Consider the following 19,961-nt stretch of genomic DNA (forward strand, 5'->3'; position numbering starts at 1 on the left):
AAGACAGATGCTTTGTATCAATTTGGTGGTAAACAAATAATATAAAATACCTGAAAGCATATTAATTTATAAGAAAGATTACTGTTGCACTAAGAAATATATGATAATGAGATTAGGTTTCTTCTTGTGTTTAATGGAAAACAGGATTAGGATTTAGGTGGATGAACTGATTATGCAATTTTTCTTAACATCTTGGATTTCTTGTTGTTATGAACATAAATTTAAGTTTTCTCTGCTGTAGCACTTAAGTATTGATATTATTGCAAAATGTATTTTACTCTTAGTAAGTGAAATATACTTTCAACTTGAATTCAATACTAATATTTGCCCAGAAACTCCCATGTTTTATTGTGGAGCCTTTGTCCTATTCTGATGTAACTGCACATCTAATTGCAGTTAATTGTGGACCAAAAATGAAGACTGTTTTCTGTTTTCTTTCTTTTTTTTTAATAGCCTTAAATCTAGTTATGGAGTTCTGTTTAAATTCTGTGTCTAGGCTTACAAATTTTGTGGCTAGAACAACACAAAATATCCAGAATATTTTTTCTACACTAAGAAGATCAAGAAGATTTATATATGCTTTTGTCTGCTTTACTCAGACAATTAGAGCAAATCAGCTACTTGCCTATGCAATTTTCCATGTCCTCTCCGTCTGGGCCCTCTTAACTCTCTGTACTTGACCGTATTCCCTGGAGTATAACACACACATACATGCACATACACACACACACACACACACGTTTGCATATGTGAATATGCCAAACTGGCTTTTCCTCAGTGTACTTATGTTCCCATTTATTCCTGTAACGAGAAGTGTTTCTCCTCCCTTCAAAACAAATTACGATCCTTGGAACGTACATCAGTTTCTCCAACTTGCCTGTACTGGCTTTTGTTCATGGAAACATGTCCTTCTTCAGACAATTACCAGAACCCCAGTGTAACAAAGTAATATGAGCTTTCAAGGATGTGATATTAATCCATCAGAATGGCATCCACAGCTCTAAACACAAACACTCGCAGTTCTCAATTATAACAATAATTAAATACTGTTTATTACAGACATAAGTATTAAAAATGCCTACACATAAGTATTTTGTCATTTATATCTATATGAAAATTTGAGGAACTTCTATAATTTTCATAAACACAGAGTTAACATGATTAATACATGGGTGGAAAAATATGCTTTATTTTCTTTTCTAATAATATGGTTGAATTTTGCTGTAAGTGAAAAATACATTGTATTCTTAAAATGGAGCTGAAATGTTTATGCTCCATCATTAAGTGTGCATACTACAGTTTAAATTACAGGATAGAAAAAATGCCTATGCTTCTGATAGTTGCATTTTACTCAGGTTCACGGAATAAGAAAATGACTTTTACCTTTGATCCAGCTTTATCTTACTTGAGCCAGATTATAGATGTCAGGAGTAAATTATGTTCTTCACCTTCCCTGCATTTTCTCAGTGAAGTACAATTATTCAGTTGTTATTTGAAGACAGTTGTATTGCATGAAGTCCAATTAGTTATGTTGCCCTTGAGTATATCTTAATCAAAATGTAATGCAATTATCCAGAACTGTATTAAACATGTAACAACTACATAAATAAGTCGAATGATGCTTTGAGGAGGTCAGCAGAGTGATGATACCTTAAAGTTACTGTAATTCATATTTCATGAACCAAACCTGTTGGGTTAATTGAAATAATTTATTGTAAAATTTGCTAAAGTTACATGTAATTATTAATTGGAAAATCTCTTTTACTTACACTGCTGAAAAGCTTATTTACAGACTAATCTCTCAGGTACATTTCTTTAGTTCTAAAACATATTTACTTATTTTATTTCCTAGGTTATTCAGATAAATTTTGAAGAATTTGATCTGGAGATTGGCTATGACACACTGACAATTGGTGATGGAGGAGAAGTGGGTGATCCTAAAACTGTGCTTCAAGTGTAAGTCTTTTGCATTTACATTTTGTATGCATTACAGAATATCATTAATGTGTTTTCTAATGACAGTAAATAGTGATTAGAAGCAGGTAAATCTCAACAAAAACTAATCTTACTGGACTTATAAAATTACTGAAGGTGACAGTTTTAAGTACATTGTTATATGTTTACTCTTCTGAAGTCAGAAAGAGATGTGCTAGACATCAGAAAAGAAAAAGATAAACTAAAATCAGAAATTTTAAAAGACATAGTCTGTACATTCATGTGTAGACATGTAAATTTTTAGGGGCTATTGTGCTCCCTTTATAAGTGTGTTCTCAAGTTAAAAGTGTGTAAGAACATAATTGAGAATAGATAAATGGATGACTTATACATAAACTTTTATGATCTCCTAGCAGGCTCAGTATGACAAAAGATGTACTATAGGATCTTGACCTTTGAGTGCTTATTGACTATTGTAGATAACTCAAACAATGAGCTACTACAGTGAAGAAAATTACTACACAGAAAATCTGAGTATTATAATATCTAAACCATGTATGATTACAAATCAGACAGCACTGAGTATTAAATAAGAATTTTATCATCCATTAGCATTCTTCTAGAATGTGTGAGCCCAGATACATAGATATCTATATATTTAACAGCCACTGATAAACTTCAGAATCTGTATTTCTCAAATGCTTTACTTGTGATAACTGGTCTAATAATAATCACAACAGTCTTAAGAAGACAAATTCAGAATCTTATTACTAAATTTGTAAAATTTTGAAGACAGCAGTATAATCCAGTGATTCTGTTTATTCCCCAGTCATTTGAAAATATGCAAACCACTGTAATTAGGTATTACTTGTAGTCTGTCATTTTATGTAGCTCCCATTCCATTCTGAGTAAATAATTCAGTGTTTTGTAGGAGAAATTAATGGCCCTTAAAATACATTGTATTTTTTTTCATATCTGATTCAATTTTGTGAAAAAAATAACAAAAATATTGTTTATTGCTTAGAAACCATATTTTACCCATAAGGGATTGTCTGCTATTTAGAAAAGATTTTTGGAAATGGCCAAATAATATTTAGCTGTTATTTTTAGATAAACTGGCCTCTCGGTAAGTACCTTATGTTGTCAGTAGTTCAAATGAGTTACAAATTTAAAACACAGATCAGAACAGAAGCAGATGTGATAAATGTTTAGTACAAAATGTATTTAATCAAGCCCCCCCCCCCCCCAAATACCAAAATTAGGATTCCTTAGAATGAAATTCCCTGCAGTATATTTAATAGAAATATTTAATACTACTTTTCTATATTGTGACTCTCCATTATTTACCATGAGAATGATATCAAGAGTTTGTTTGGGTTAAGTACTCTAAACCCAGTCTTTACCTTGTTTTCTTTCCTAATTTCATCTCATTAATATTATTAATTGCAAAACTTTGAGCAGAAAATGCAGTTGTTTCAGGATTTGCAGATTTTAATCATGAATTTCCCCCTTAGATTTTTTTTTTCTTCAGAAGATAGACTATCTGACCTTTTATTTTAAATTATTTTTGTAATTGTTCTATCCCTTCTTATCAATGAGGAGACCAGGATTTGGCCAGGTATTGCAGGTGCAATTTCTTTAGGATAAAGCAAAGTTTCTTCAGTGGATAGTAGGTGTGCTAATTTTTACTAAGAATAGTTTTGAGAAGTGGGGAAGTACTGTAATTTCTATTTTATAAGCAGTACTAAGCCTTCAAAATATATTTCTGATAATGCTGGAATTTAATTTCAGGTATTTGTAGATTCCTAAACTATACTGAATATCCCCTCATGTGGAAAGAGCATTTATTAAGTACCAATTCACCAGGCTTTCTTAACATTTAACTAAAGTATTGTTTTTCATTGGTACCTGAATTACAGTAACACATTGAGGCACAGTACAATGATATTTAAAATTTTGAGTAATGTAGTAAAGTACTCTGTCCATGTTTTATTTCATTAAAGATGCTAGTGTTTTGTAAAAGCATGTCTGATGATGAGACTTTTGTTGGGAAGAAATGATGAAATTACATGATTAAATGTCATGAATATAAAGGAATTCCGAATAATTTTCATTAGTAAAAGGGTTAATTAGAACTGTCAAGTGTTAACACATGATAAGAGAATCTGTTCTGTAAATAACTAGGTAAATAATTTTAAAGAATTATTACCATGGAGATCCTGGAAAAGCAAAAAATCCCCCAATTAGTTTGCGGGGTTATACAAATAACATTGTATAATCATCCACACATATATTATTTTTGTTTACCAGTGGAATGATTGCTGATTATTCTGTGATCAGAAGTATCAGTGTCAAAGTTATTAGGATTAAAATGTATACAAAAATTACATGGAAGATGGAACATAATTGAGTACTGTAAAAAAATGTGTAAATCTTTTCTCCTGTGAGCCATGCAGACTTCATCTGAGATGATGCGTAGCAAATTAATCAACTATTGTATGATTTAATTTTTGGATTTAAAATTTTTGATAATTATCTTTCCTCCAGCAAATTGCTGAAGAACATTGGTTTGAATATGTCTGGTTTACGTGTAAATGATGTGAGAACATTTATCTTCCAATTTATCAAAGTTAATCAGGAAACCTATCCAAGTGTTTAATCTACTAGTTTTAGTGGGCACTGCTAGATAGGAAGGTTCAGAACCAAAACCTGAATTTAAGAGGCATTTAGGTAGAATTATGCTTCCTAAATTGAGAATTGCAGTCCTGATAATTCCTACTCTGCTGGTGCTAATCACAGCTAAACTCCAAAGCCATTTCAGTACTTGCCATTAAGTCTCTCTGGGTGCTGACAATTCTGTGCCTATATACATACACCCAGCAACATGACATGCTGTTCTAGCCTAGTGGCCCTAGTACCTAAGTGAGCTTAAATCTGAATGGAATAAATTTTTTGTGTGTTTGACAAGATGACTAATGTGAAGGCATTCTTAGCGCATTCCTATGGAACTAAGATCTTTGCAAGGTGGAACAGTGTTAAGTTTTAGTACCAAGAGATAGAGTGGAAGGAAGAAAAGAAATGGTGGGTCCTCCTTCATACATCAGTCACAGCACTTTTTCAGGATGTTTGGAAGTCTGCTTTCAGCAGCTTGGTCTGACAGTTGCTGCAGGTGACTCTTCATGTAATAAGCATCTGAGCACTGGTTCCTGTAACATGCACTTGGAAAATCGAGTGCACAAGGCATGAAACTCATTCTTAAGCTTTTAGTGTTCTTGCTGTGTTGGGTGTACATGTATCCAGTCTCCCACATTACAGATCGTCTTCAGCAGATGGAGAGTGTTGCAATCTTCTGAGTATCCTCTAACCTAGTCTTCAGTGTACTCTCTCAGGGGGAATGTATGTCACTAGTATGTGCGAGGGGTAGTTCTTCAGTTGTAGAGGAAGAGGTGGAAAACACCCTGCTGCGTGTCATACTGTTAAGCTGTTTAATAAAAAGGGAGGCATCATAATTGTATGTTTTCATTTCTACTGTTGACAGTGTTCACTGCTCAGCTTTTGAAAGGGAAGGTGTAAGAACCTACTTCCAGGAGGGGAATCTAGGTAATGAGTCCAGGGTAGAGGAAGTTGCATAAATCCCAGGAGGAAAGAAAGGATAATACATAACTACAGAATTTCATTATTATCTTAAACAGCTTCCTTCACATAATGTTGTTTTTTCTGGATCTTATTGCTCTGTGGCCCCAGAGTCTTCCCAAATATTGTACAGGGATCCCTAAGCACTTAAAAAAGAGCAACAAGTGATTTCTGTGTTCTGTTGATTGATTCTTAATTTCAAAAGCGCATTTTCAAATGGTATTTTTTCCCCATAAACTATTTAATTGAAAAAATATTATTTCTGAAAACTGTATGCATTTAACAAATATATTTATACTTGACTTCAGAAAATAGAAACAATAAAAATTTTGATGGCTGTTTATCATAGGAATTATTCTCTCTGACACAACAAAGAGATTAATATTCCCGATGGCCTTAATATTCCCAAAATATACTGTCAGTCACCAGCGACAGTTACAAAACTCTGTTAGCCATTACATCAGTGTTGTTTCTGAGGAACATCCTGTTAATGTATTAATTTGGCAAAGACTGAACTCACTGAAAACACTTTCCCTTAGTGCAGGAGTGAGCAGTTAGTACATTATTTTGGCCAGTCATTTACTTGTTCGATTCTGGCAAGAGTCTTTGTAGTAGCTCCATCTGTGAACACAGATGTGGGAAATAGGCATGAATTTCTCCCACAGCAGAGTATTCCATACAGAAACAAGCTAAAAAAGACCAGAGGGGAGAACTAAAATTAACTGCAAAATACATTTAAAATAGTCCATTTGAAGTTTCAGCTAGCTTTAAAGAATGGTTAGAACTGCAAAAAACAAACTAACAGTTTTCAGTCTTACACAGTCTTGTACTTGTGATCCATTTTACAAGAATGGAAAATGTTTTGGTACTTTCCACCATTATGTTTTAGCTGACAAACTCTTAACCAAATTTGAGACAAAGTTTTGGGAAAAAAATGCAATATAATATAAAACTGCAGCTTTCACAACATTTCCTTTTTGCTATCACACTACTTCATTCATCAAAAAGAATGAACTTTTAGGATTGCATTGACTTGCAAATTTTTGCAAACAATATGAAAAGTGAAAGAAAAGAAAAAAATAAATACCAAGATTAGTTCTCTCTAATTAATCAACATCCTGTCACATTAGGAGGTTTTAAAGTTGTGAGGTGGTATTTTTGTTAATGAAGGAATGAACATCACCTGAGTCTGTCAGGCATCTTCTTCCATTGTGGTAGAGGGGATGAGGGGAGGTGAGAGAGTGCAGGGAACATGTGGACCTTCATAATAGTATTGCTATTTAAGAATAACAACTTTCTGTTAAATATGCGATACATGTATTCCAAAGTGGGTAATTGTATACCAGAGAAATACTTATTTTGAAGAATAAGTGTAGTGCCTCATTATGGGCTCCTAGTGCCATTTCACAGGCCTGCATATATCTGAGTCATGCACACAGGAATGCCAGATAAGGTTCAGGATTGCAGGAGATGTATGTCTTTATGGACCAGCAACTGAAAGTGAGATGAAATATTTCAGTACAACACAAGCAGTAATTTTTTGTGTTTATAGAATGCTATCAAATCTGCAGGCATTGGAACCTTGAGAGCTGTATTGATTAACCAGCCAATAGATAACTAATTTGGTGTGAGCTGAATATAATTAATTTAAAAACAAAAAACATAAAAAAAAATGCTTAATAGTTATTTAGATCCCTTACAAAAAAGAAAAAAAAAAATCTAGTTACTTAATGGATTTACAGATTTTTTTTCTATCTATAGGTTAACTGGGAGCTTTGTACCAGACTTAATTGTGAGCATGAGCAATCAGATGTGGTTGCACCTTCAAACGGATGAAAGCGTGGGCTCAATCGGTTTCAAGGTTAACTACAAAGGTAACAGTACATTACTGGAAATGAATTTAATGGTGTACGAAAAATTAAGCCAATATTATGAAATGTTTTTCTTTTATATTAGGGGATGCATTCTATTTCCAGTTCTGTCAGTTTTAAAAACAAGACAATGCAAGCCGAGTTGAAAAAAATACAAAAAATAAATTTGATCTCTTTAAAGGTCTTATGTCATATGAAACTGCATGCTTTTTATTTGGTGTGTTCCTACAGCAGTTGATTTTTGGGATATAGTTTTACATTTATCTTCTGTTATTTCATGTTGAGAAATATTGAAGTGAAATAATTCTGTGATTATTTAAAGCTGAATGCATAAAGGAAATGAATACTTCCTACATTCTTTTGAAAATTAATCATGCCTGCCACAACAGAAAAAAACCACTGCAAGCGAAGAATTTGAATTACTGATGAGTTTTGGGCCAAAGACAAAGAAAACCTTACCTAATAATGTTGTTCTTTATGGTCTTAAAATGTGAGGGATCTATAATGCATAACATAAAACAGCTGTTCCTGTTTGATGCTTCTGGGAGAACATAGAGTTTTCATGTAGCGTGAAGAACAGAATCAACCAAAAACTTAAGCATAACATATATATATATATATACACATGCACTTCTGTATTATTACAGAATTAGTTATATTTATTATTTTTGTATTATATTTAACACAGCTGCATGTATTTCTTGCAACAAATTTTTAAATTGCATGGTTCCTGCCTACCACCAAAACCAGATAATGGAAAGTATGATTATTCATTAAGAGAGGAGAAAGGAAAGGAAGGAGTTAAACCAACAACCATGTGTATTAGAAATGGAGCTGATGTTGTTAAGGATGGGCACATGGAGTGAATAAGCATATTGGGAGTACACCTGCATGGTGTTACTTGCTTTTTTTTTCTATCCATAACTTTCCTTTGTCTGTTCATTTATATTAAGTTCTATAGTGGTATGGCCTGAGTCTGCTTGTGCACTCTTGATGTTCAAATCTAGTAGACTAAGATAGAAAGATCTTACTACTTTGTTTTATGGCAGTTATAAAGACCCAGGATTTTCACATTCCAGCTGTTGAAAGGGGCAACAGAAATGATTAGTATAAAGAAGTTTAAGAATTTGTTAATACATCAAAGCTTGAACCATAGCTGAATGGAAAAGGAAGCTTTTTAGATCTGGACTTGAAATAATTTGCACAGCTCAAGTAGTTGTTTGCTTTATTTACATGATTCTTTTCTAGTAAAATTAATTTTATTTGCAACAATTTCAGTTTGCAGAAGGCAGAGGATTATTGTCTAGTGTCTTACAATGTACCACTATGTCTTGTTTTATTCATGAGTTACATTTATTCTTAGAAGCTATAGTTCTGCAAGAATAAAATTAATTTAATATGAATAGGTAGAAGGGGACAGAAAGGGTGAACCTCCACAATCTCATCTCCATATAATCAACTTTGTGATTGCACACCTAGATATTGAGTCTGTATTTCTCTCTTGCCCTACACTGGTACTTTACACTAGCTCACTAAATAGCATTTGAATGCATCAAGCATTCAATGGATAGGCACTGTGTGGCGGGGTTTTTTGGTTTATTTTCGTTTATTCCCCCCAATCTGGAGTATGGCATAATTTTTTTATATCAGTTGCCTTTGCTTTGATCCATGAGATGTTGTATTCGTTAGAGATGCCAGAAACCAGGCAATGTTCTCTTAAATAAAATGGGAACGGCGGGGGGGAGGTCAGAGGCAGGTTTGGGGATTGGGGGTTTTTTTTGTTAGTTTTTCTTTGTGTTTAAGTCCTTTCTGTAGGCTCTGAAAAGAGACTTCTAAATGGGTAGTATTTTGGGTAAGCAGCTGTTTTCCAATTAAAGTTTGGGAACTTATGAATTGGAAGTTGAAAGTCCAATGAGGTAAACTGAGTAACTGAGTTAGAATAGTGCATTCAGGGCTATGACACATCACTGATTTCTTTACTAGAATCAAAAAATTGCAAAGACTTTTCTCTCAGAAATGTTCGGAATTACTTCAGAGAGTTGTGCTTTCTGGGATTCAGGGTCAAAGGACATTTTAGTTTAAGTGACTACATGAATTATTAAGAAAGTATGCCCAATTTGCCTGTATATCTCTTTAATGCACTAGATCAAATTCTGTTCCTATAACTTGTCCCTGTCCACCTCACTATTTCCACTATCCACTTATACACCTGACTAGGGCTGATACTGTATCTATTTATATGTATTATATATTTAGATCTTGTAAGTTTCTGCTTACATAAAAGGTACAACTACATTAGCATTTTAGATTAGATCCAGGAGTCTGATTTTTGAACTGAATCTTCTTCTGATCATTCCCACTCCCCTTGCTTTATTTTTCATTGTGGAGTAATCTTGAAAGGCACAGATTACATTCCTTTGAGGTAATTGATAATATGCACTTGAATAGCACCGGGAATAGCATTCCTTATGTGCTCCAGCTCCTAATAGGCATTTATCAGGCCCTGATAAAGCTTGTCCAAAGTAAAACCACTAAACCACAATGAAATTCTTACAGCTAGTATGGATACTGTATGTTGTATTGTTTCACTTTACAGACTTGCTTATGTTAGAGTTAATTACTTGATAATGTACTTGATAACAGTACTTGCTAATAGCTAAAATAATTTCCCACTACAGTGTTTTGATGCCTAAATATCAGCTTCTGTATATCCAGAGACTCAACTAACCACAGAGGTAGTGGAGATGTACGTGCCTCATCCCATCAAAATTCATAAAGACATTCTTCAATCTAGTTGACATTTAGGTCTGAGTCTGGCAGGCATTTTCAAGAATATAGATTGTTCCAAGCCCTACATGGAAGATGACAGGAGGAACAGAAGGTTGTGGGATGTCATTACCCAGTGCCCTTTACCCATTGTCCTCCAAAATGGTATGTTTGCTCAGGATGTGAGATAGAAGGTCATATCCTTTCTGACTGGGATAGAATTGAATATGCCATATCATTTGTAATGATAGAAATAGACAAATGAATTTTTAAATACCTCTGCATTAGTAGGCTTTCAGCTGAAGAATTCTTTTAAATTTATGTTTTTTACAGGAACTAACAGTTTGTTATCTTTTCTTTATCTGCCATTTGAGAGAATCTAGTAAGTCTTTGTGAAATAATATAAATCTTTGTCTTCTTCTAGATTAAGGTGTTGCATATGGAGTTATTTTATGGTTTTAATAGCTACATCCCATTATAATTATTTAAATATAAAATAGAGGTATAAACATCGGAGAGAGTCTTTTAAAGTAAATAAGTTTTTGTTGTTGTTTTGAAATTCCTTTTCCAGTATCCCATAAAATAAAACTACTTAGGAAGGTAGAATAGTAAATATCCAGAATGGGCAGGACAGAAATGCAAGTACTGCCTCATTAGAGATGTATTTTACCTATTATCTCACTGTTGTGCAAGCTGTTTTCTTTTCATGCTTCAAACATATGTGTAGATTTTTTTTCATGTGAAAACATGGAATATTTACCAATCTGAAATTTAAGTGCATTATTTCCAAGTCATAATTTTGGGGGATTATTTGAAAACCATAGCCCTTTTAGATATGAGATCAGACTGTGGTGCTCGTACAATTACCAAATAAAACAAATAAATAATGGATTCTTTTTAGGCTTCCCGCATCAGTGCTATGAAAGGAAACTACAAAATAATAGTTATTAATGATGACAAATTGCATGAATACTTTGCATCATATAGTATTTCAGGAAATGTTGCCATATTGTCACAGTAGCACTTCTATTCCCAAAGCCATGGTGAAGAGGAAGGAAGTGTCTATCTAACCAACAGTGGAGAAACAATCTCCAACATATTTAAACACTGGAACTGAATGGTTTTCATCTATAATTGAGGAAAAAAAAAAGCTGCACAAAATACAAGAGAAACTGATAAAACTGTGGCATAGCCTTCAAAGACGAGAAACCCATTTTTTAAGATCATAAGATTTTGCAGAATTGTGACTTTATTTCATTTTGCAAGAACTGATTGAGAATCTAGCAATGGAATATTATAGTTCTTGGAAAAATTATACATGAGAACTCTAACTGCAATAGCTTTCATATGCAATAGCTTCCTTTTGTGACTTTGGACATATGTGAAAGAATAAATTAAATAAAAAATATGCCTTTTCAAAAATACACTTTTTCAAAATAAACTTTTTATCACACAATTTGTAGGATTAAAAATAAAGTAAATAATCATGTTGTAAAATCATAGGAAGAATTATTTTAAGGAATTAAGTCAGTAATGTAAACACATAGTACAAAACCATCCTCTATTAGCATGCTGAATTTCTGTTTAGGTCAGATTTGAGTCCTCTGAAACAGAGGAAATTATCCTCAGGGCAGTCTAGTTCTGTCAGGTCCCCATACTGCACCCTCTGTTTCAGAGCAGTGGCCAGGTCTGAGGCATTTTTTTCTCTTGGTGTGTCTCCTTTATTTCTCTCCAAAAAACCAGCTACACATTAATAGAACTTCTTAAATAAGGAGATTCTCCTGATAGCTCTGCCTCCTATCAGGACAAAATATGTGTGATTTTGTTGTTAACTATAATAATACATCAGACATACTCTAATTTTAATTGCGTAAGAAAATAAGGCTGAAGACGGTTACTTTGACTGGAGTGTAATGATAAGTTTCAGAAGAGGCTTGTCTAAGATGCCAAGCTAGATAGGAGTGTAGGTAAAAAGTGAATTTGAAGCAAAGTAGATTTGCTTATTCAATTTTCTACATTGATGATCTAATTTTAAGGTATGGGATTTATACTCTGACACCCAGTATTTCAAAAGATTTCTTTTTGCTTAAAGCATAACTTTCATCTTGCTTCAACCAGTGTGACTTGTGGTCCTGAGTGCTTGGGGTACTCTTGCAGCCTGGGGTAGCCTTCTGGAGTTTGTGATCCACATTTCATCCTATTTTCCTAGCAGTAAGCACTGAGTTGCAGACACAGCTGAATTTTTTGTCACAGATGCCACAGAGATGTTTTTCCATGACTAACTGCTCCACAGCACTTGCTTTTCTCTTGGTGACAGAACACTTAATGATCTGAATTAGGTAGATAGTTTAATCCAGTGTTAGTCCTCTCACTATGTCTGGAAACACATATTTCGGAAGTATGTGCAAATGAAGATACATTTGCCATAATACAGGCTTCAGGAAGGTCTCATCTCAACAAGTTGTGAGAGTAGCTTATTTATGAAACATATATCTTCATGTCCATTCTCCATTCTACTAAGAAAATATAGCTTTAGTTCTTGTTGTTCATATTATAGACTAATTTTTAAAAAACTTAAATTACTGAACTGAGTGAGATCGTGGACAGTTTAATTGTATAAATTTGGGTTTCACAAGACAGGTGATTTTGTTTGTTTGTTTGTTTATTAAATACTACCTAATCCTTCTTTTGTGAGGAAGTGGGAAGTGAAGCTTTTGTACTTTCTGTGTGTCAAAATCTGGAATTAAATTATCACACTTCTCCTTTCTGAACTATTCAGCCCTATCCATTTCAGTTTATGGTCTTTTGTGGTATTTTCACTGTTTTGATGATTTCTGTTGCCTTTGTATCCACTCTCCTCTGTGTTTCTCATGTGTTTGTTTTGTTTGTATGTGTTTTGTGGCGCAGTAACTAGACAGGATCATGCCAATGATTTATTTAATTGGTTCCTAATACCCTCAATTCTATTCCTTGTGCATCCTAACTTCATTTTGCAGAAAGAATGACAAACAGAGATTCACATTAATGGCAAAAATCCCTGTGCTAAATCAATGCAAATGAACCTAAACCTTGTTAGTCTAATGATTAGTACAGATTCTCAAATACAAATACTGCTTTGTATTTATAAAAGAAAAAAAAAGAACACTTGTTGTGCAACCCCACTAATCAATAGATAGTTTACAAATACAGCACAACTTTCTCTGTACCTGATTCCATTTCTGCTGCAAGTGTGTTATTGACAAGTTTTGTAATTCAAGCTCATACCTATTTCAGATCTTGAACATACTAAGCAAAAGGGCATCCACTGCAGAAACCTGGGGCACCTTCCTTGTTAACTTACTGCCAAGATGAAAATTTGCACTATATTTTACGCTCTTTGTTCTTCCTGCTTTGTTGGCCACAACTCACTGCAAGCTTTTTCTGCCCCTACTCTGTCAGTATTATCCAAATGTTTCATTAACCTTTTTATCTAATTCTCAAACAATGGATTTGACACAAGGTATAAGAGTTCCTGATTGTAATTCCTAGATTGTAAGAATATGAGAACAGCTGTACAGAGTCATGATAAAGATCCATTTAACTAAATATCACATAAGGAAAAGAGAGAAAGCAATGATATAGTGACACTTCTTCAGAATGCTTTCCTACACTCTAACGGTTTGTGGCACAGAGACTTCCTAAATCCAGTCTATTTATAGTAAGTAACTCTTGACAGATTTTTTCGTCCATGATTTTGTCTATTTTTCCTCTTAAGCCCATATACACTTTTAGTATTCTGAATATTTCATGGCAAGAACATTCCAATGTAGAAGTATTTCCCTTGTTCACTGTAGTTTTACTAGCTTCGTCTGATGCCTTTTCATTCTTTTTGTAGAAAATAGTGTATTTAATCGACCATTTTACTGCTTACTCAGTTTTGCAGGACCTTTCTTTATTTATTCACAGGTGGTTGTCCTCATTGCTGCTCTGTGTAAGGTAGTATCATCAGCAAGTTTTGTCATCTCACTGCTTGCCTTGTTTTCCAGCATATCTACAAATATGTTGTCAAACAGGTTAGATACTAAAGAAGTCCATTAGTGACTTCTCTCCTCTGGAAGAACTGACCATTTACTTTTACCATCAATTAACTATATTTTAAGCAAACATCCATCAAAAGGCAGTCTTTTTATGTCAGAGATCCTAGTCTCTGTAAGAACCTTCCATTTGCACTTCCTCAAATGCCCTTTGGAAGTGCAAATAGTCTACTCAAACTGGATTTCTCTCATCTCTGTGCCTGCTAATCTCTCTGGAAAGCACTGGTAGGCTTGTAATGCAGGACTTTCCTTTAGAAAAGCCGTGCTGCTTTGTGGATTTTTATCCATGTGTCAGCTGAATCTATTCTTGATTATAATTTCTGGTCTTGTTACATCTCAGGTTTACATCTCTGTACTTTTCAGATGCCTCTTGGAACTCTTTCTGAAAGCAGACACTGTATTTGTCCCTCTGACCTACAGTGCTATGATCACCTTAAGGAGGAAATCGGACATTCCTTAAGCTTTTCTACCCGCACTTCGAGTTCTATGTCTAAGAAGGCCCCAACCCAAGCTTTTTTCCTGTGATCACAGGTCCAAATAATTACCTAGGTTATCTGCCATTGCTTTACAGCACCCACAGAAACAGCTAGGCAAATAAGAAATCTCTGTTCTTCTTTCTGATGGAGTACCTATTTTTTTAGTCAGGTTTTTTGTTTGTTTGGGGGCGGTTCACAAATGATCATGTGTTGTTGCTAGAAACTAAGTTCTTTCAAAACTTTGATGCGTGGTGTCAGGATAGGTTTTGTGTTTTGGGTGTGGTGGTGTTTTGTTTTTTTTTTTTTTCCTCTTTTAATTACTAATTTGTTCCAGTAGGTCTTTTGACATCTCAGTCTTTGATAGTTCATCTTTAATATTAGAAAAGTTTATGTTCATTGTACTGCTGAGATAAGAAATTTCCTATCTGTCTCAAGATATATGTTTTGCATTTGAGTTTCAATAAAAAGACTAATGCTGTTCCATCCACCAGTTGTCTACTCTTAATCTAGACTGCATGCAGAAATTTGACTATGTACATGTGTATTTAAACACGCAAATATATACTTATAATCCAAGAAAAAGTCAAATATTAGTACATAGTTTTTAATTTATAAATGTTCAATACAATACACTTCATCTGTATTTCTCTATATAAAATATATGAATTAATGTTGCATAAGATTTGTTCTTTCATAGCTCCCTAAATGGTATTTCTGAGTACTTAAAAGGCTGTGCAGGATACATTATAATGAAGTTCTCAAAAATTTCATATAGTAGAAGGTTAAAAAATTATAAATTTGTATGCAACTACTGGAATTTAGCTTTTCTATAAATTATTACAGTGTTGTTTGTAACTCTGTAATCTTGCAATACAAATATACTGGTCTCAAGTCATATGAGAACTAATAATAAACTGTGCCTCAAAAAGCTGTTGCTTCATAATGCATTTGAGTGTGGGATTTTTTTGTTGTCTTTTAAAATAATTTCTGGAAGGAGTATATTTGTGGTAATGAGAAACTTTCATGTTCCTGTTAACTTTACCAAATTGGTGAAAACAGGTCTTCAGTCTAAAAGCATGTTCTTAGAAAATGAAATTGTGTGGTTTATCTCTATTTCATCTCTCTATTTACCCAAAATATTTATTTACTGGTGCTTGCTGCTTCTTTTTGTTTATTGATTTTAATTCTGATTTCTCTGCATGTTAGTATTGTTTAATATTATGTTCTCCAAGTTGATTTATAAAATGAGGTTATTTGTCTTCAACAAGACTTAATTTAATATTCATATTTCTACTTAATGGTTTTGTTTGGTTAAAAGAAAGGTAATTATTTCCATGACACACAATTTATGATCCTTTTTCTGCAACTCCCCTCATGTCAGTGGAGAGCTGGTCAGACAAATTGTTATTTGAAGGTGACTCCCATGACTTTTTAATTTTGTTCAATAAAACTGTATGCCATCCTTTCTGCTTTACAATATTTAATTAAAAGCATTTAGCAATCAAACCTTTTGTGATAGTATTATCTGTAAAGAAGAGTGGAAGGATTTTCTCTCCTCTGACATTAGTCTGCTGAGCAATATGAATACATTACATGTGGAAAGGTCATCTTTTGCTATGTCCTTAAGTATTAGCTACTGCTTGAACCAGGACACTGGGCTAAATGGCTGTTAGTGTGGCTCATCCTCAGCATTTCAGTGTGTATTTAACTGCATTTGGTTCTGTGATCTTATGTCTTAAGCACATATGTTACAAAAGACTAGCTATTTACCTCTGGTTTTAGGGAAAAAAATATACCCCAAACTGCTTATTTATTTGTGGGAGTTCAGTGAAAATTTTGTTACAAGTATTTCTGAACTTTATCTCCGTAACTGAAAGCAAGAACCCATAGACAGGTATTAAAGCAATTCATGCTTTTGGAAAGATCCTTCTGGGCAATGGGTAGAATTTGAAACCCCGAAGTGATAGAATAGCAGTTAGAATACCTTGAGCTGAAGAGGTCTAAAAAGTGCTATGAATATAGAGTTCTGTGTCCATATTTAATATCTTATTTCTCTCTGAATGAATTTACCTCAATATTTGCAATACATATTTTTTTGTGTTCTCCACCAACTAGCCATGATCTCTTAGTTCAAGCCTGCCTCTTTTCTCCACATATTTTACAACAAAGAGAATTTGGTATGCCTGATTAGTCTCCTTTTACCACACTTGAATTTGAGTTGATGGAGGTCCCCCTCGTGGCTGCGTTGCACCAATTTTCTTGAAGTGGTGAAGGACTGTGTGGTAGCCTCTGGCGATGTCTGCTTTCAAAATATTAAGATGCATTTCCTGCTACATCAGCTTGTGAAAGGGTGACAGAAGCAAGATTTCCACCTGTTTGTCTGCTGAAGTTACATCATGGCATAGTTGTTGCTAAATTTCTTTAGCTGGTGGCATTTCATGGAACAGAGGGCTAGAAATTTATTTTACTTTGTTGGATGAAGAGTGAAGTTACTTGTTTGGTTTTGTATACTTCAGTATGTAGGATAGCTACAAGCAGGTAGGCACTGTATTTAAAGTATAGTCAGAACTTATATTTATAATGTGTGTATGTATGGAGGTTTTTCAAAATGTTTTCAGCTAAAACACTCAGAAGAATCAGCATAACCAGTTGAGGTTTTGCACTTCTCTTACTTGGACTCCTGAGTTTTCCATATTTCCAAGCATTATGCCAGGAGAATGATTTTTTTTTTTCTTCCTTTTTCCCTCAAGTCAATAATTAATTTCTGTAAGTGCTGCTATGCTAGAAAACAACTACATCAGCAATGCCTTTTCAGCATGTATTTTCATGTTCTGAGAAATCTCTATTAATTAATTGTATCATATTAGAATAGACTGTATCTTACATTTATTGATGGCTTTTTGTTTCAGTTTGCTGTTGGTTCGCATTTTCTGTAACATATTTCCAATATATGAGCTACAAAGCTTTAGATTTGCCCATCTGTTGTGTGTTTATTGCACCAGGCAACTAAGCCCCACACACCCCCACAGCAGGATGCGGGAGGGAATCAAAAGGGTAAAAGTGAGGAAACTCGTGGACTGAGATAAAGACAGTTTCATAGGTAAAGCAAAAGTGGCATGTGCAAGCAAGGCAAAATAAGGATTCATTCACCACTTCCCATCAGCAGGCAGGTGTGTAGCTATTTCCAGGAAAGCAGGGCTCCATTACACATAATGGTGACTTGAGAAGACAAACGCCATCACTCCAAATGTTCCCTCCTTCCTCCTTCTTCCCCCAGCTTTTATTGCTGAGCATGACATCATATGGTCTGGAATATCCCTTGGGTCAGTTGGGGTCAGCTGTCCCAGCTGTGTCCCCTCCCAACTTCTTGTGCACCCCCAGCCTACTCGCTGATGGGGTGATGTGAGAAGTACAAAAGGCTTTGACTCTGTGTAAGCACTGTTCAGCAGTAACCAAAACATCCCTGTGTTATCAACACTGCTTTCATCACAAATCCAAAACATAGCATGATATGAGCCTCTGTGAAGTAAATAAGCCTATCCCGGCCAAAACTACTACACCAGCTTACTGTATGATGATGCTTACTTCTAAAGATGGTGCACAGATAGTGCATTAAACGTTAAATTTGCTTGCATTAAACTAATTATTTTATGGACTGTTGAGTCCATACTTCCATTTTAATTGGTGTTATTGCCAACTTTTTGGTATGATTGAATCCTCATCGTATTTTGGTGTTGCTGAAGCAGCATTTCATTAAAAGCTAGTTTCTGTGGCACAGAGAACACTATGTGAATTTCTGCTTGGTGTGCCTTTTTTTTGCTTTTATAGAAAATCTTTAGTATAGAGAGTTTTAATTTTTAACTTAGAACATGTCTTTAGGCTTATATATGCTGATAATTCATGTTGGATATCTGAAATATATATTGAACATCCCTTTTCATGATTATATCTAAAATAAGAGTTTTTGTTTAACATGCTGTTATATTTTTATAAAAATTAAACGTATGAAATAAAGCACTGAGTACATGGGTTTTTATACACATATTAGGGATGCACATGGAATACAAATAAAAACTTGATTCCTTTGGTTAAAATCCATATTGATGTTATGTTTAATTAATGACTTATACTTTTGAATTAGCCATTGTACTCTCCCTCAGAAAGACTGCTGGAAAGTGGAAAGTTGTGGGTTTTTTGTTTTTTTCTTTCCCATCTCTTTCATTGCTGCTTGGTGTATTTCTGTGCATAAAATATTTCATGATATATGAAAAATGACAGAATGACAAATTAAAGATCCCCACGATGCCACAAATTTGTTATTAAAGCATTTGTGAGATGCGTAACATGAGTTTGAATTCCTTAAAACTGAGACAAAAATCCAGTCTCTAATATCATGAGAAAGGGCGCATTTGTCTCTGTGTTGTCACATCAAAAAAGAGACCATCATCTTCTCTCCTTGAATTATAAATCCAAGCTTTTTCTTTTTTTATATATTCTGGGAATTAAGAAGGGATTCCAAATTTATTAATTACAGCTGTTGAACTGTAAAGGCAGTTATTGTATGTATGTGTCATCTGGTCAGTTGATGCTGATGGAAAGGAATGTTTCCCCTGAGAGGTATATTATAGTTTCTTTTTTCTGTTGTGTATGGATGGGGGAGAGGGTGGCATCTGCCTTTGGCTTTAGCTTTCTTTTTTTTTTGTTTATTTAACCACTCGCAGTATGTGCAAAACGCTAAAAGATTTCATTTTATCAGAAAACAAAATACTACATCAACTGGCCAGTGCTCCAAGGTGTGTTAAGGTGTCCAGCCACTGAGTCTTTCCTTTATTTTTTCTAAGCAACAGCTCAAAATACCTGCCAAATTTGTTTTATTTCATTTTCTGTGTTTTAATATCTGGTCATATCTTTTCTTATTTGCAATTAATAGATTTTCCAGATGTTGTATAAAAGTCCTTTCATTTTACATGAAAAGATCTGTTAGCCAGGAGCTTTCTTCTCTGCTCTCTCTCCCCCACCCCTTCTCTCTCTCCTCCTTCCCCCTTCCCCCCTTCTCTTCCTCCTCCCTCCCACTGGGCTGAAATAATTTGCATATCAAAACTGTTGCACATCTTGTGAAGAGTGAACTTCTGGTCAGCTATGTAACACAAAATGAGAGTAGATGATCTAAAATTCATTTTAGCTTCAGGCTCACTTATGAAATCTGA

At 34.2% G+C, this 19,961-nt stretch overlaps 1 protein-coding gene across 1 annotated transcript in view; it reads left to right on the forward strand.

The window, feature by feature from the left end:
- CSMD3 (CUB and Sushi multiple domains 3) overlaps positions 1 to 19,961 on the forward strand; it is a 659,839-nt gene that overhangs the window by 280,290 nt on the left and 359,588 nt on the right. Inside the window, exons 10-11 of the mRNA XM_010577127.1 lie at positions 1,853 to 1,956; positions 7,330 to 7,442. Of these exons, the coding sequence (XP_010575429.1) occupies positions 1,853 to 1,956; positions 7,330 to 7,442 (217 nt within the window). The remainder of the gene's footprint in view (positions 1 to 1,852; positions 1,957 to 7,329; positions 7,443 to 19,961) is intronic.

Source organism: Haliaeetus leucocephalus, unplaced genomic scaffold (assembly GCF_000737465.1).
Source record: "Haliaeetus leucocephalus isolate CR32 unplaced genomic scaffold, Haliaeetus_leucocephalus-4.0 Scaffold555, whole genome shotgun sequence".
Taxonomy (NCBI): Eukaryota; Metazoa; Chordata; class Aves; order Accipitriformes; family Accipitridae; genus Haliaeetus; species Haliaeetus leucocephalus.